Raw genomic sequence first — 16,758 nt, forward strand, 5'->3', positions numbered from 1 at the left:
ATTAATCTCTTTCCTCTTTCTTTTTGTCCAATTTTTTTTTTTTTTTTTTTTACCATGTTCACACATTTTTCTCTTTTTAAGATCTGATCATTTCCTTGGCTACTTCCTCATAAATGGTTTTATTGGGTCAATTACATAAACGGTTTCTTTTTCCTCCCTCCCTCCCTTACCTGCCTCTGTTTCTTTTTCCTTCTCCCTCCTCTGTATTACTGTGCCATTTTTCAAAATATTGAGTATACTCTCAGTCTTATATTTGGCAATAACAAATTAGTACATTCTCATCACTGTTAAACTCTTTTTTTTTTTATACTTTCCATATTGATAAGTAAAAACAACCACTTATTTTCACTTGTACTCTTTATTCCTTGATGTCATATACCTGCTCATTTGCCAACCATGTACTGCTATGAAAAGCAATGAATTCTCCAGTCCGCTTTCCATTGCAAGCATGCCTGGCTGCCCTGATCGGGACAGCCTGTTTGTATCTTGGGCACTAACCTTCTGCATGTTTGTTTGAAACACTTTCACTAGTTTGTCTTCGGCTCTTCAGTCTTTCAATGCTTCTTTTCACTCCCTAGAAGGTCTGCATAGCCTAATTCAACATTTTCACTCCTGCTCCTCATCGTTTCCTGCTTTGTCTCCTTCTGAGCCGAGAAAAGAAAGTTCTTAGGCCACAGATGCTGACTTCTGCATTCCTCAACCTCAAGAGAAAAACGAACCTGGAAAAGCTTTTGTTAGTCAGTGAAGAGAAGGAATCTAGTGGATTCCTTCTTCCTCACACCAGAGATAGTTTTAAGCACTATCCACTGGTGTCTTGTTGGCTTGTTGCTCCTCTTTACGCATTTAATTCTAATCCTTCCCATTAAAGGAACAGTTTCTACTGTTTTATAGTTAATATGATGTTGGCATTAGTTTAGGAAATGTACACATTGTTGAAGAATACCCTTTAGCTTTTAGTTTACTGGGCTTCCCGTTTTATCAATATGGGTGCTGGATTTTATTAAAAACAGCATTAGTATTTATCAAGACGGCTTTTTCTTCTGAGCTTTTGATATAGTGTTACATCCATATGTATCATAAGTGGTACATAAAGACAGTCTTTCCATATACTCTTGCAATGGCACATTGTCATCACTGTTCATCACGTGTCCACCGGTGAGTGCTGCTTTCAGGGATTTTACCTCTAATTCTGTAACTGGGGTCAACAGAGTCAGCTTTTACGAAAACAATGCTTCAAGACTTTTAGTTCTAAGATGTATAAACTTTCACATTTTTTCTCTCTCGAACATAACACATAGTGCGGATATTCACTGTTCTCTGAACATCTGAAGGCATTTGCTAGGTATGTTAAGCTCTTTGAAACTTTTTTGGAAGTAATTCTTTGATGGAATTACCATTGTAATATTTCTCTTGGAAACACATATTACATCAAGGGACTAGATTAATTGCCTTTACAGAAGGTAGATATTTTAGTATTTTCACAGTATAGTTGATAGAATCTTATCTTATTTCTATTTATTTGTGGATTAAGAATTATCAGGACTTTATTCTTTCATGTTTTTAGTAGCACTGCTTTAGCTTCATTTATACAACTGCATTCCTGCTGCACAGCCCCAATAAAGCCATCATGCTTAAACTCCCGAAGGGATGAGTCTTCACTGGGTGAGAGGCTTTGCTATTTGATGGTCTCAGGAAATGCCTTTACAGTCCATATCATATGGATTTTTATCTCATTACAACTACAGAGGATATAGAAGTAACAAGGAAGTGTAAAGCAATTAACAATGTGCTAACAAGTGCCCATTAAGTTCTGATAGAGAAGCACACACGAAGGCCAGTGATGCTGGCAATGTTGAGCTGAGCAGTTTCCTGGCATGCTTGGACACTGTAATAATAATTTATACAAGATGAATTCCAACAGAAATTACACAACTGCACTTAATATAATAACACTGTAAATAAGGTATATTCACATATCATGCATTTATCATTTCATATCACTAGGAAAAAATCTAGCATGGGGCCGGGCCATGATGGTACACGCCTTTAATCCTAGTATTCAGGAGGCAGAGGCAGGCAGATCTCTGAGTTGGAGGACAGTCTGTCCTATAGTTCCAGGACAACCAAGGGTACACAAAGAAACACAATCTCAACATCTGCCATCCCTCCAAAACAAAACAAAACAAAACTAGCATGATTTTAGAAACTGGTCTTGTAACTAGTCATCACTGGTTTAGGCTAGTTCCTAAACTCCTCAAAAGAATACTTAGGCCAGGGTACTGTTTATGGTCATCATGATATTCTGAAGTAAAGAAACAAATTAAGTGAATAGTGTTTGCCAAATTCTCCTGCTGGAGTGCACAGTCCCCATCCAGATGGAGTTGGCCCTGACAGACTGAGTCCACTGAAGCCCTGAGCCAATTCTCCTATCTCAACAAGTTAAGGGTCCTTAACTTATTCCCTTGGCATTTTGTCACATGACAAGAAAAGTAACCAACATATCAAGGCTATTTTATGAGTGACACATAAATTTCAAAGTAAGTAAAAATACTGCTATTTCTTCCCCAGCATTTGCTCTGAAAACACCATTACACATCTTCCTTTGGTCAACTGTATGCATGTAGAGAGGGGCTCCCTGCCTTGGCACTGAATTCATGGACAACGCCATGCCAATGACATATAATAGCATCCTTATTTTCCAACTGTGCACCATCCAAACTTGCAGCCCAGGAGATTAGTCAGAGCTCCTCTCTGTAAGAGGAGAAAGTGAGCTTACTTCTACGGGTCCAGGGTTGTTTGTCCCACAATCAATCTTTGTTTCCCACTCTTTATAATGTTCAATGCAAATTGCCAGGTGTAACATAATCAAGAGCTAAGGACTGGAACTCAAACAAGACAGGACTGTGGAGGCAGGCGCTGAAGCTGAGAGCAGGGAAGGGTGCCACTCACAGGCCTGTTTCCAATGGCTTGTTCATCCCTGGACCAGACAGCCCAGGCATGGCACCACCCAAGACAGGCTGGGCACTTCAGGATCAGTCTCTAACTAAGGAAATGCCCTACAGGCTTGCCTATAGCCCTGTCTTATGGGAACATTTTCTTAATTGAGGTTTCCTTCTCTCCGTGACTTAGCATGTGTCAAGGTGACATATAACTAATCAGCGCAATTCTGTTGGCTCTTATAAGGTTCATTTAAAACAGTTCCAAACACATAAAGTGAATACACACTGCTGTTAGTTTTAAACTTTATAATCAAATTAGTCTATTAGCCTTCATTTGGACATTGTTTTTACCTGACATTTAGTATAAGCTAGATATTCCAAAGAAATATGTAAAGATCTCTTTAAGGCCATAATATAATTAGTTCAAATTAATTCAAAAAATATAATGACATTTTCTATGTTTTGCATGTTTTCTAGGGCTTTTGGGGGGGTACCTCTGAGAAAAATTCCCATTTCTGCATGACCTCACAGAGGCTTAGCAAGTTCTTAAAAAGGGGATTGGGTACATCAATTAGCAAGGATACCTGCAGGCATTCAAGGCATGAAATGATTAGAGTCTGGATCATGTATTATTTTAGTGGTGGAATTATTTGAAAGTGAGCCTTATTTGGCTTACTAAATGGGTTTTTCCTTAGAGGCACAGGCTCTGTGAGGAAGTGCATGGCAGGAGTGGCCTGTTGAGTTTGTGCTCCTAAGGGTTCACAGGATATCAGCCATCTGCCTGAGTCCTTTCTCCATAGCAGAAGGAAGGCGCCAACATAAGAACACTTTCCTTAGATGAACTGTAAGGTGAATAGCTGTTCCGCTTAATGAAGAATATCTATGTCAGGCCTTCTTTGACCAAAGGAACTCAGAAGCAAGCAATATAAGAAAATCAGCAAAGATTTAAGGAGTGAATTGTTGAAGAAAGAAGAAGAAGACGGAGGAGGAGGAGGAGAAAAAGAGGAGGAGGAAGGAATAAGAAGAGGAGGAAGAAGAAGAAGAGGAAGGAGAATAAGAGGAGGAGGAGGAGGAGGAAGAAGTTGAGGGAGAAGAAGAAGAAGAAGAAGAAGAAGAAGAAGAAGAAGAAGAAGAAGAAGAAGAAGAAGAAGAAGAAGAAGAAGCAAACTCACAAAGGCTTATTCCTCGGACACTATACTTTGTTGTGCTTGTTCTATTTAGAGGAAGTGAAACAATGTCCAAGCTGATTACCAAGCAACTATCAAGTGTCTACTGTGTGCTGAATAAGTGACCATGTAGTGTGTGAAATGATCCTGGGTGGGAAAGGGTTGGGGTTAAGTAAATGCAGACTGTGGTGCGGATAATTTATTTCTGCCACATGTACCCAGACACTCCTGTGAAGTGATGAACTGAAGTCAAAGGATAAGAAATGGAGAGTTGGGCTTGTTGGTTTATGGTAAGTTATGATGCTCTATAAAAGAAATTAGTATCTAAAATTTAGGATGGGGTTTGCCTAGCCTAAGATAAAACTGACCCAGATTCTGTGAAGGAGTCCATAGTGCTCAAATAACACATGCTTCAATTAAACTTCACAATGAATGTTTATAAGCTATTTGATAAGTGTTTTCTTTTTTAAAAAATTAAAAAACATGGATATTTAAAACATATGAACACATGAACTCAGTGGAGGCCCACAGCTGTAATTGCAGTATTCAGGAAGGTAATGCTACAAGTTCAAGGCCAGCCCGAACTGCATTGTGAGTTCTGGGCTAGCCTGGGCTACAAAGTGATTTCTGTGTCCATCTGAGATATTGGGTAAGTTTCTATTTCAAATAAAAAAACCCAAAATATATTAATCTAGATGATCTTAATAAGACTCAGGAACAAATCTCTCTGAAATGGCCAGGTGATGATCTGCACCCTCTCTCCACCCATGCCTTTCCTAATATTCCAACAGCACCTGGGGAATTTAGAAGCAGCTGCTACTGAGCGGGAAGTCCCACAGGCTTCTATATTTCTTTGTTCAGGAGCTCTGAGCAGCATTCCGTGTAGTGTCCTATTTCCCATGTCTATCAGGTTCTGGCTTCCCTGGGTGTTCCGTTTCTCTGGGCACCCCTCTTTGCACACCCTGTCTATGGCCGAATGTCATCCACCTCTTCTTTCTTCCCTTCTTGCTCTTAAAAATTTCACCCTAAGAGGAGACCTACTTGGAAGAGGTTAGGTCACTGGGGGTTCTCCCTTGAGGGGGATATTAGAGTGCAAGTTCCTTCCTTCTCTCACTTCCTGGTCTTCCATAAAGCAGCTTCTCCCACCATATTCTAGCACCCTCTTGCTTGCCCCCTGTTTCTCCACTTCCTGCACCACTCTGGCTATTCTATGGATTCAGGAACTGTGTGGCCATTGTGCTCATGTGCTCTGACTCTTCTCTGTAGCGAGTCCCAAACCCACACCATACTGCTATGCTTTGTGGAATCCTTCCCACTGTGGCTATGGCCAGCTGATCATGTTAGAATCCTTGACTCAACTCTTTTTCTCATAAGGCCAACCACCCAATCCTCTGTGCTCTAGCAGTGAATTATAGATAGAAAATGCTCTTCATTTCTTTGCTAGCCACCCACAGTTTCCTTCATGCTAGCAAATCCTATTCACACCAGACATAAGGACTTATCCTAAAAGATGAAGATGTCTACACAGGACAAAATGCATTTTCAACATTGCAATAATTCAGATATACAATATGTAACTTTTTTCTAAACTGAATTTAATCCCTACCTCTTGGTACTCATTTTTATTTTCTATCATTTGAAAAAGTATGTGTGTGTGTTTACATATGTGTGATTACGATGCATCATTCTCCATTGTATTTACTGAGGTAGGGTCTCTTTATGAACCCAGAGTTTGTCAATGTGGACAGATTAGCTTGCTGTTTTGCCCTGGCCATCCTGTACCTACTTTGTGAGTGCTGGTATTACAAGCAGGTTGTGACACTCACCAGGCTTTTACCCCTGGGCTGGGGTGCTCATGCTTGCACAGCTAGACTACTCTCCACTCCCTTCTCATGATTTCCCACAAATCCTGCTCAACTTAGTTGCTTTCAAGTGTCTTAATTGCTGATATTAATACTTTAGAACCCCCTTTTGCTAACTGGAGCCACATCTAAATTGAAGGTGAGGTGAAATGTTAGCAGCTTCCTGGCAGGAATGCAGAGAAGCCATTTACTCTGTGGTCAATTGTCAGCACCTTCTGGTCGACCACCTCATCTAGCTCTGCCTTGTGGCTTGAAGACATCTCCCAACATTGCGGCTTTACTGCTGGGCTTTGCTCTGTCCAGTCATCTCAGATCCTTGCTGATTTGCCCTCTCTTTCTCCTAGGCACTTTCTTAGTTACTACTGAGTGTGCAAAACTTTAGAGGTAGAGTAGGACATATGTTCTATGTATATGCAAGGGACAAAAGCCTCAGGTGGCTTTGAGAAGTGCTTCTGACTTACAGTCTTTGTCCTGACATGGACAGCTCATGATCAGCTCATAAGGAGACAATGGCAGGTTGAGGAACAAAGTCAACACCTGTGGTTTCTGCTCTGAGGCCTGCCCAACATTCCCAAGAAGAACAAAGCAGAAAGCTGGGCAGCACCTCCACAGTTTAGATTCCTTCCCAGGACTCTGCCTCCTATCTCCATCTTTCCTTCTGTGCAGTGGATGGGGATATGAACTGCTGGTGTTTGCCTGGCCCTTCTCAGTCCCCACAACACCTGTATTTTCAGCTGCATATAAAACCTAGAGCAATTGACAGCTACTCCTGCCCCTTACCTGTCCCTGAGCCCCGTCCAGTCCCTCTGACATAGGACACAGTCAGAAGCCAACCTCATGGGCTCCTGCTGAGTTTTATTCTTCTCACTATAAGATGTTCTGGCCAAAGCCAGGGAGTATGAGAGTAGTAGCATCCAAGGCCACTGTATGCACAGCTGTGTTTGTTAAGCGTTACCACAAACAATGTGGCCTGGTAACTGACAGAAACTTGCAGATACTGTCCCTTTCTCCCAGGTCAGGCAAACAGCCATAGTCATCTTAGTACTTTTTTTTCCCCTTCAGAGATTTTAGCAAGGAAAACAAAAGAAGCTCCATGAGGTCACATGACTCTTCCTATCTTTGCTGAGAGCTATACACTACAGAAATGGAGTCAGGTATCTGTGAAGAGAGAAAGGGCTTGAAAGTAGAGGGAAATAAAACATTTTCTCAGAAGAATCATGAAGAATCAGCAAGGCCTGGAGGGGTGAGTAGGGCACCTGAGGTTTTTAGTGGCACCCTCCCACCCCTGCCCTGCCCCAAGAGGTGATAGACCACAGAGAAGAGGCTTTTTGGAATATGGGTGAGTGAGGTGAAATGCCAGATCTTTGGCTTTCTGATCCTGCTTGCAGGACATGCTGATCCCACTGCAGAGATTGTAGGGGCCAGCAGGGGTTATGGATATCCTTGATAGTGACTCATTGTTAAAAGACTGGAGATTCTACCTGACCCTTCAGAGCCATAGAAGACCCCAAGGTCTTTGCACGTCCCTAGAAAACTGGGATCAAATAATCCCAGAGATGGGGCAGAGTTGACTGAAGATGCTGCAGATGAGGATGTGAGCTCAAGAGAACACTTACTTATACACTACTAATGGGAATGTAAACCAGTCCAGCCACTATCTGTGGAAATCACTGTGGAGGTTCTTCAAAAAATCTAACATCAGATCTACCATATGATGCAGCTAGACCACTCCCAGGTATTTACTCAAAGGACCCCGAGTCACCATCTCACAGAGATACCTCTGTGAGATGTTGCAGTGTTATTCTTAATAGCTAAGTTATGGAACCAACTGAGGTGCCCAACAATAGAGAGATGGAAACAACAACAACAACAACAACAACAACAACAACAACAACAACACACACACACACACACACACACACACACACACACTGGAATTGTTTTCAGCTATAAAGAAAAATGAAGTTGTAGCATTTACAGGAAAATGGATGTGGGTGGCAATTACCACACTGAATGAATTAGGTCAGTCCCAGAAAGGCACATTTATTACTTTCTCTTATTTGTGGTTACTAGATTTTGTACAGATATATGAAATCATGTGTGTGTATATGACATGAAAGGAGCAATGAAACTGTCTAGAGGAACAAAGGGGACTAACAGGAAGGGGAAGGGATGAGAAAGTGGGGTAAAGTTATGGGAGAAATGTGCTCAGCACGCAACTCATACTTACATGAATATGTTCTTAAGCTGCACAGCATCACGGACAGTCAATACATGTAATGCAAAAGCAGAGAAAACAAAACCTCGGTCCTTGTGTGTGTCTGAACAGAAGTTCGCAGGCTCCACACTCTTTCAGATGCAACCTTGAAAGAAGGCTATGTCCCAAGTTTGCTTTCTCATAGGAGCCTGGCATCATAGTTCCCTCTTGTTCTTTGCTGATGTCACAGGCCAAGGTAAGGTTAAGTTGTATAAATGGGGGCAGAAAATGAGGCAAAAACCCCAGGAGAGTGGAATCTGAGACAGCAGGAGGTAGGTAGAACATTCTGGAAAATTGTGTGTCTGTTTATAAAAAATAGAATTAAATGAAGGCATCAGTTCTTTGTGTGAGGCAGAGTAGCACCTTGAGTCTGCCACAAAACACAGGTGAGACACTAAGACACAGAGTTTGGAAGTCCCTTTACTGTAGGTGGCCCTACCATGCCTGACCCTTACCTGGCAGGTGTTGATGAGTAGAAACATGTCTGTTAATTGGTTTACAGTGATAGAAACCCAGATAAAGTGGCTTCAGTTGCTGGGACAAAATCATTTCATTCAAGTTTTTCTGCAGAGTGAAATATTCTTCAGATAACTTTGATATCTAAAAAGAAGGCCATATATCAGATTAAGTCGAAGACGAGAATTCCAGGGCTTTCCAGGCACATGAGCTACACAGAGCCTTACCAGACTCCCGGGACCTCTCAAGCTCTTCTCCAGGAACTACATGGCCCTTTGTATCCAGGACTAATAACATCCTCAGTTTACATAATCTTCCACTTGCTGCTACTTGTCCATGACACTTCTTTTTTTCCATCAAAAGTCGCAAACCGTGATGCTCTATTCAACACCTACCCATCTGTCTTCCTGGGGCTCCTGAGATCTGGCTTACGCCCTTGCCTTGATGCTGTGGTGGTCTACTTCTGAGGTCCCTACTGACCTTAGGTTGTGCTAAACCTTCCTTTTCTCTCCGTCTGCTTGGCTGACTGCCAGGCTTCGTCCTCTTCCTTCCTTGCCTCATCTCCTCATCTCCACACTCTACCATACGGCCATTCTGTCCTTTATTCCCCACATCCTGGCTCTCATGCTAGGGTGTGTTGTGTAAGGTTCATGATGCTGTTTCTGGGTTTGCACTAGCCGGTGCCCCCACTTCTCTTCATCTGTCTCAGTTGCACGTCAGCTGTGAGGTTCTAAGACCTCATTTGATCTTTGGTGAGAAACTTTGTGCATTAAAGAAACAAAAAGATAGCAGGCATGTAAACCTCACTTTTTTAGTTGCTTAAAACTAGAAGAAGAGGAAGGGGCTAGGAAAATTAATCAATAGCAGATCTCCACTGACATCTGAAGGGCAGAGATGCTCGGGCCCACCCTCAAGGTAGAGACCCAGGGCAGGTGTTATGCTGTCTTAGGATGCAGCTCTCACAGGGAACAAACAGTGTAGGCACCAGGGCTAGTAGACATCCTCCTCACTACAGAATTTCTTCAGTGATTTCAAAGACCACTGACTACTCTGGTAATTTATGCATTTCAGAGGTCATCTAGTTCATCTGTTACTCTATATAGGATGCAGTAAAAGTGTTGACATGGAAAGACCTTTCCTTAAGGTCAGGTACCTAGAAAGAGAGAGCAGGAATAGGCTCGGTGCTCCCATGGTCTGTCTCTCCCTGGAACATTCTTGTCAGAGGTACAGAATTGCTTACTGCCCTACTTAGCCACCTTTCAGATTTTAACAGATAATATGCCATACAAACTGAAACTTGAGGAAGGGATAAAACCTATGATTTCAATTTCAGTTTTTAAAAACACTAAAAAATCAAACCAAACAAAACCAAAGCAAAGCAAACCCAAAACAACCTAATACATTTTTAGTGATAACAAAGATTTCATGGATACATGATATTTTCTACTCTCCAGTGGCAGCAGCTCATTGAAACAAACCAACATCTGGTATCTTACTACATGCAGCTTCTATCATAATTTTATTCTTGATTCTTATCACAGTGTACAGGCATAAAAGAACATGGCTACTTAAATAGTACAGCCATCAATATGTTTTATTTAAAATGTCACATAAACACAGGAAAAATGATTCCCCAGTTATTTATTATATATTGAATCAGTTATTGCATAGTTCTTAGACATTCTTATCAGTAAGTAAGTTTATTTACGTACCTGTCTTGAAAACATGGCCAAATCACTTGCTTCTTTTTTTGAAGCCGTTTTTGAGTCTCTGTCATTTAGCACCTTCACGTGGTGGGTCCCCTCATGCTCTGGAGGACAGGAATAAATATTGTGAATGTTTCTTGCTACTTCTGTGGGTGACGAAAGGATCTTTTGATTCTTAAAGGAAGGTGACATCCTGTCCTTTCCCAACTGTTGCTTTTGCTTGGAACCCTGGTATTTGCTCTGAATGAATGTAGCAGCCTTGTCTTCCTCCTGGGACACATCCACTGGTCCAGTGTCTTTTTCTCCGAGGAACCCTTGCAGGTGATAGTCTCTCTCTAGGTTGCTCAGCGGTGCATTCTGGGTAACCACAGATGTCTTCTTTTCTTTTTCTTTGCCGTCTGCATTCTGATAGACTGACTTTTGGCTAAGGCTAGGATCCATAGTTTTTCTCAGATAAATCTCCTCAGTTAACCACAGTCCTGGGCAGCTTGGCTTATCCCATGTCTCCCTCCCTTCTAGATGTGTTGCTTTTGAGTTTTCAAAGTTTCTCCCCTCTGTGTACCACCGACAATAACTCTGGATCACAGCATCCTCTTTCTCCCCTTTCTCCTCTTTCCTCATCTTTCTGCTTTCTTCCAGGTCTTGCCCATACGTCTTCCTGGGGCTTACTTCCACCCAAGGGTCCCCCACAATGTAGAGTTCTTGATTGTGCTCTTCCCCACACACATTGCTTATTTTCTTCTGAGTCTGAGGTCTTCTGTTGTTACTCTCGATATTGTTGGCTTTCCCCCCAGCTCTGAAGGCAGATGTCTTTCTAGAAGCTGGGCCCCCATTGTTGTTTGGAGTTGAAATGTTGGATTCATTAGCGGACACTGCATTTTCTGTCTGTTTCTTCACAAAAGATTCCCTGCACAAAACATGGATCTGGACATAAGATGACGTTAAACTAGAGCATATTACTTTTGTTAGTAGGTGTGTGCAATGCTGTATTGTAAGAGAGGCAAAAGAAGCAAAGAAAACTCACAATAAAGACGAGTTACGTGTCATTAATAAAGTACTTCACAAAGCATTTCCTGTACTGATAAATGGGGTGGCTATTTGAATAAGAAAACCAGTTTCAACTTGGAGTGAGAAACAGGCTAGCATGGGAAGAACTGTATATCTATTTGATGAGGCACCAAAATTCTACGCACCGTCAAGACAGTCAAAACTTCAGTGTAGGTGAGGAGGGGCTCAGGAAGCCACACTCCTGGCTTAGGGGCTTTGGGATGAAGAGAGTGAGTTTTCCTCAGGCAAGTGCCCCTGTTAGGTTGCCCATGCTCCACTGGATAGCCCAGCATGTATGCATGTAAGGACAGAATAGCCTGGAGTCAGTGGTCTATGAATAGAGGACAGGAAGCTGTGACGGATATGATAGGAGGTGAGGTCATCTGGGAGGTATAGGAGATGAACAGGGGATTGACAGGATCAAAATGCATTGTATACATCTATGAAGTTCTCAAAAAATGGAAAAATGCCAAACTCTAGGAATTTAATCCTTTCAAAATATAACCTTTAGAACAAAAAGTATACAATGGTAAGTTGTAGGAAATACACCTGGCTTTGGAGCCAGTAATCAATCAGTGTGTTCACCAGGTTCATGGACTGAACTTTAAGAAGCACCAATCTTATTGCTCACAGGAAGTGTCTTGCAAAGATAAAGTTAAATCAGTGTCCTTGGTCCATTCATGATTTTTATGTGTGTGCTGGAGATTTGAACTCAGTTTTTTTATGCTTGTATGGCAAGCACTTTGCTTCTTCATTTCTATCATCTATCTATCTATCTATCTATCTATCTATCTATCTATATCTATCTATCTATCATCTTTCTGCCTACCTAATCTATCTAATCTTTATATGATTCATAATAACACATAACTATAGTTATTAACTATATTAACAGGGTACTATGTGAAGTTTTACATATTTACATAACATCCAATCAGATTAATCCTACTTATTTCTTCAAACACATATCCATTTTCATGATGAAAATATTCAATATCCTTGTATGTTTTTAATGTCTGATTGTATGATCAAGCTGTCCAACATCAAATATTTCATCCTAGATTATGTGGGGACAGTTTCTTATTAATACTTGTGCACCCTAAAGAGGAACTTGGAGACAGTAAATTTCTAATTATAGCAGCTTTATTCATAATAGCCAGAAAATGGAAACAACCAGGATGTCCCTCAACCAAAGAATGGATAAAGAAAATGTAGTACATTCACACAATGGAGTATTACTTAACTATTAAAAAAAAAAAAAAAAAGAATAACACCATGAAATTTTCAGGCAAATGGATGGAACCTGAAAAAAAAAAATCATCCTGAGTAAGGTATCCCAGATCCAGAAAGACAAACATGGTATATACTTATCTATCAGTGGATATCAGCTATAAATGAAAGGATAATCATACTATAATCCACAAACTCAGAGAAGCTAAGTAACAAGGAGGGTCCAAGGGGATGCATGGATCTCCTTGGGAAGAGGGAAAGAATAGATACTGCAGGGGAACTACTACAGGAGGCATCAGGTTGGGTGAGGATGGGGGCAGAGAGTACTAGGAGAGACAACTGGAATTGGAGGCATCTCAGGATGAGCTAGACACCCAGGGCAATGTTAGCTCCCAGGAATCTATGAGGGTGACCCTAGCTAAGACCCATAGCAATGGGGGAATATGGAGCCTGAACAGTCAAGACTTCCAATGAGGCATTGGGACACCAACCCTGCCCCCAAACCTTCCACCTACAATTTGTCCTGCCTACAAGATGTGCTGGGGTAAGAGTGATGCAGAAACCGTGGGAGTGGCCAGCCAATGACTAGTCTAGCTTGAGACTCATGCCATGAGAGGAGCCCACCTCTGACACTACCTAGAGGACCAGGAACCAGAGGATGGATAGCTCAGAGACTTGATAGAACCAAACAGGACAGGCAAAAATAGTCAATGAAATAATTCCTAATAATATTCTGTTATTCTCCTAGGCAGGAGCCTAGCATAATTGTCATCAGAGAGGCTTCATCTAGCAACTGATGGAAATAGATGCAGAGACCCACAGCTAGACATTAGGCAGGGCTCAGGGAATCCTTTGGGAGGTGGGAGAGGAGAGTGTAAGAATCAGAAGGACCATAGAAACCCCACAGAATCAACTAACCTGGGCTCATAGGGGCTCACAGAGACTGAACTGACAGTCAGGGAACCTGCATAGGACTGACCTAGGCCCTCTGCATATACGCTAGAGTTGTGTAGCTTGGTCTTCTTGTGGGGCTCCTAACAGTGGGAGCAGGGGCTGTCTCTGACTCTCTCGCCTACTTTTGGGACATTATTTCCCTCATACTGGTTTGCCTCATCCAGCCTTAATGTGAGGGAAGGTGCCTAGTCTTACTGCAACTTGATATGCCATGTTTAGTTGATATCCATAGGAGGCCTATTTCTGAAGAGAAATAGAGAAGGAGTGGAGGTGGGAGGAGGTGGGGGGAGAGGGACTAAGGGGGAGGAGGAAAGGGAAACTGTTTAGGCTGTAACATATGAGAGAAGAATATATTTAAAACATTACCATTTTCTGTAAACTGAAAACAAATCCACGGTGTCTTCAGAAGAAAGGTGGAAGCCAATTGGTGTACAACTGAACTGCAGATTTCCTCAATACATGTAATATCTACCAACAGTAATTATTTCTAAAAGTAGTAAAGTTAGTCCCTCTTTTTCCTGTGTGCCATCAGTTTACATGCTTCTGACTCCTGTCATATGGGCCCTGCTCCTGAGGCAGACATGGGGTCTCTCTGGAGTTTGTAGGGCAGTTAACACATCATCTGAACCATTACAGGCAACATCAAAGGACACACACACACAGGTCTCCGAGCATACACACAAGAACCTGAGAATATAAAATGCCTCCGCATTTCAAATCAATAGTGTTGTTTGTTTGCTAAGTAAGGAAATGAAGTTTGCCTGGACGATATGGGGAGAGTAACCAGTGTCCATGAGACCACTGTTGGTTTGCGTGTTGGGTGTGAGAGTAACACATGTTGTTGACTGGAGAGGAAGGACATCATCTGTTTTCCATCTTTAAATTTTTTTTAAAAAAATTGTTTATTTATTTATTATTATTTATTCACATTACATCCTGACTGTACTTCAACCTTATTTGCTTACCTGGCTAATTCTGGTGTTAAAGACAAAGGAGATGGGGCTAAGTGTAGAGTGATCTTCATGTCTCTAGAGAACCATTCACTCGTTCATTCATTTTATCATCTGGACCAAAGCTATTTTACCTTCATTCATCTATAGCAATCAAGACAGAATTCTCCATACTTTGCCCCTCCATGCTTTTTGCATAGCTAAATGACATTTTCCTTTTTGTCTAACACTGAGGACTGAACTCAGGGCTTTAGTTACACCAGGTAAGTGCTTCACCATGGCCTTCCATATATATATGTATTATTAAGGGCCAGCCAACCTTACTAGCGATTTATTGGTCATGTTTGTTTTCATGATACTATGAGTCATTTGAGGACAAGGACTTTGTTTCTTTCATCTCTGCATCCCTACTACCAACATAAAGTTTGCCGAATGAATGAATTCTTACAGATTTGCCAATAGGCATTTTGACACATGCAGAGAGAGGCCCAGGGGAGGAGGAAGAGGCTGCCAGTGATTATGACTTTGAACTGGTAGTGTATTGGCTGTTATGCCACAGGAATAAATGGGAGAGCTCAGGGACATTTAGATAGGGATGGAGATGTTATTGTGGATACCAAGAGATTATTGTCAAGGGGCATCCACACCTGAAAGTTGAACTGCATAGAGCTGTTCCCTAGAAGCCAAGGGGGTGGGGAGCCTTCTGCGAATCAGTGTGATCATGAGTGTAAGATGCCCATGGCTGTGTGTTTTGCTGGGATTTGATACGTCAGTATTAGGAGCCCAGACAGGAGCAGCAAAGACTGGCAACATCATTCTGTGATCTTGGCTTTGAACACCTTGTTGACAAAATGGTGCCCGAAAAAACATCATTGTACCTTTTTGTTTCAAAGTTTTTCTTGTAGTCGAATTCCTGGTCATTAGTCTGGATGTTAGTTGCTGCTGGGTTTTCCCCACTAGCAGTCTCTTTTCCTTGTTTTCTCATGAGATGTCTTCTCGCAGCTGAAGCACATAAGCAACAAAGTAGTGGTTGTCACAAGGAATAAAAGAATATTAAGTGAACGCAAGCTAGTAATTCTGACCGTCATTGTCACAGAGGAAAATGAAAGTACAGAAGTGAAGTGGGTCATTTTTTTTAAATGGGGTTCATTAACAAGGCTGCTTCCGATATAATCGATAGCAATGAAATCTCCGTGGAACTGCAGTGGCAGATACTGAGAGCACGGATGGCAGCGTGCTCCTTTGCTGGAAATGATCTCCGTTTTGCTATGTTCAGCTCTTCATGGAGAAGTCCCTACTTATCTGTGTGTATAGTTTGGACATTTTCACCAGTTATCCTGGGAGACATAGTTTAGAATTCAGTTTTCAAAGTTCTACTTCATTTTAGAAAGGTAATATGGAGTAGCTATATGTCCAGTAATAGTCCCCTGTCAGGAGAGCTTCTCAAAGCAAAACTCGGGCACATTTCTTCACAACAGTAGATGATTCCAACAACTCAGAATGAGCAGAGGACTAAATCCGTCTCACTTCGTATCAGGATATATGTTGAACTGACAAATGAGTCATGAAAATCTTTTTAGCCAGAGCTGTATGTATGCATTTCAGAGTTGAGGATGAGATCCCAAAGCACTCTGAGGTCTTGGGGAGAAATTAACAGTTTGAAATTCCCCAAAACTGAAATGGTGGCCCATTAAAGATGGATGGAACTGGGAGCAGAACATGGGTTGTTTACAGTTGTCTATCATGTGCACCATGTGAGTGTTCTTCAGAATGTGTCTGTGTCTGTCAGTGAGCTAAAAAACCAACCTGGTGAGCCTAGGCTAGCACCTAAAATGTAGCAAAATAGATCAGAAGTAAAATGTCAAAGTGAAAGTAAATTACATTTTTTCATATGGCAATTTTTTTTGAGAAACACTATGACAAGTCATCCTAGCCATGATTTAAATTTACATATAATTTTAAAGGCAACAATAGTGAAATCCAAAGTCTATCAATCTATTTTAATAAAAATTTGTTAAACATGGTCCTATATATCACTTTCATGAGTTAATACAGAGAAATGGATGCCCTTTAACAAAATAAAATGTAATTAAATTGTCAAAAAAAAATTATGACAATTGTAACCTTTGGGATGAGAGTAGGAAAAATCTCATTGCCTAATGAGTTATTGTATTGTAATGCGATTCTTGAG

General features: G+C 41.4%; 1 protein-coding gene across 1 annotated transcript in view; it reads right to left on the minus strand.

Moving 5' to 3' along the window:
* The window catches only part of Myo3a (myosin IIIA), a 160,311-nt gene that overhangs the window by 11,666 nt on the left and 131,887 nt on the right, over nucleotides 1-16,758 (minus strand). Inside the window, exons 27-29 of the mRNA XM_051150895.1 lie at nucleotides 15,446-15,569; nucleotides 10,393-11,293; nucleotides 8,680-8,824 (exon numbers count right to left, since the gene is read on the minus strand). Coding sequence (XP_051006852.1) covers nucleotides 8,680-8,824; nucleotides 10,393-11,293; nucleotides 15,446-15,569 — 1,170 coding nt within the window. The remainder of the gene's footprint in view (nucleotides 1-8,679; nucleotides 8,825-10,392; nucleotides 11,294-15,445; nucleotides 15,570-16,758) is intronic.

Source organism: Acomys russatus, chromosome 9 (assembly GCF_903995435.1).
Source record: "Acomys russatus chromosome 9, mAcoRus1.1, whole genome shotgun sequence".
NCBI lineage: Eukaryota > Metazoa > Chordata > Mammalia > Rodentia > Muridae > Acomys > Acomys russatus.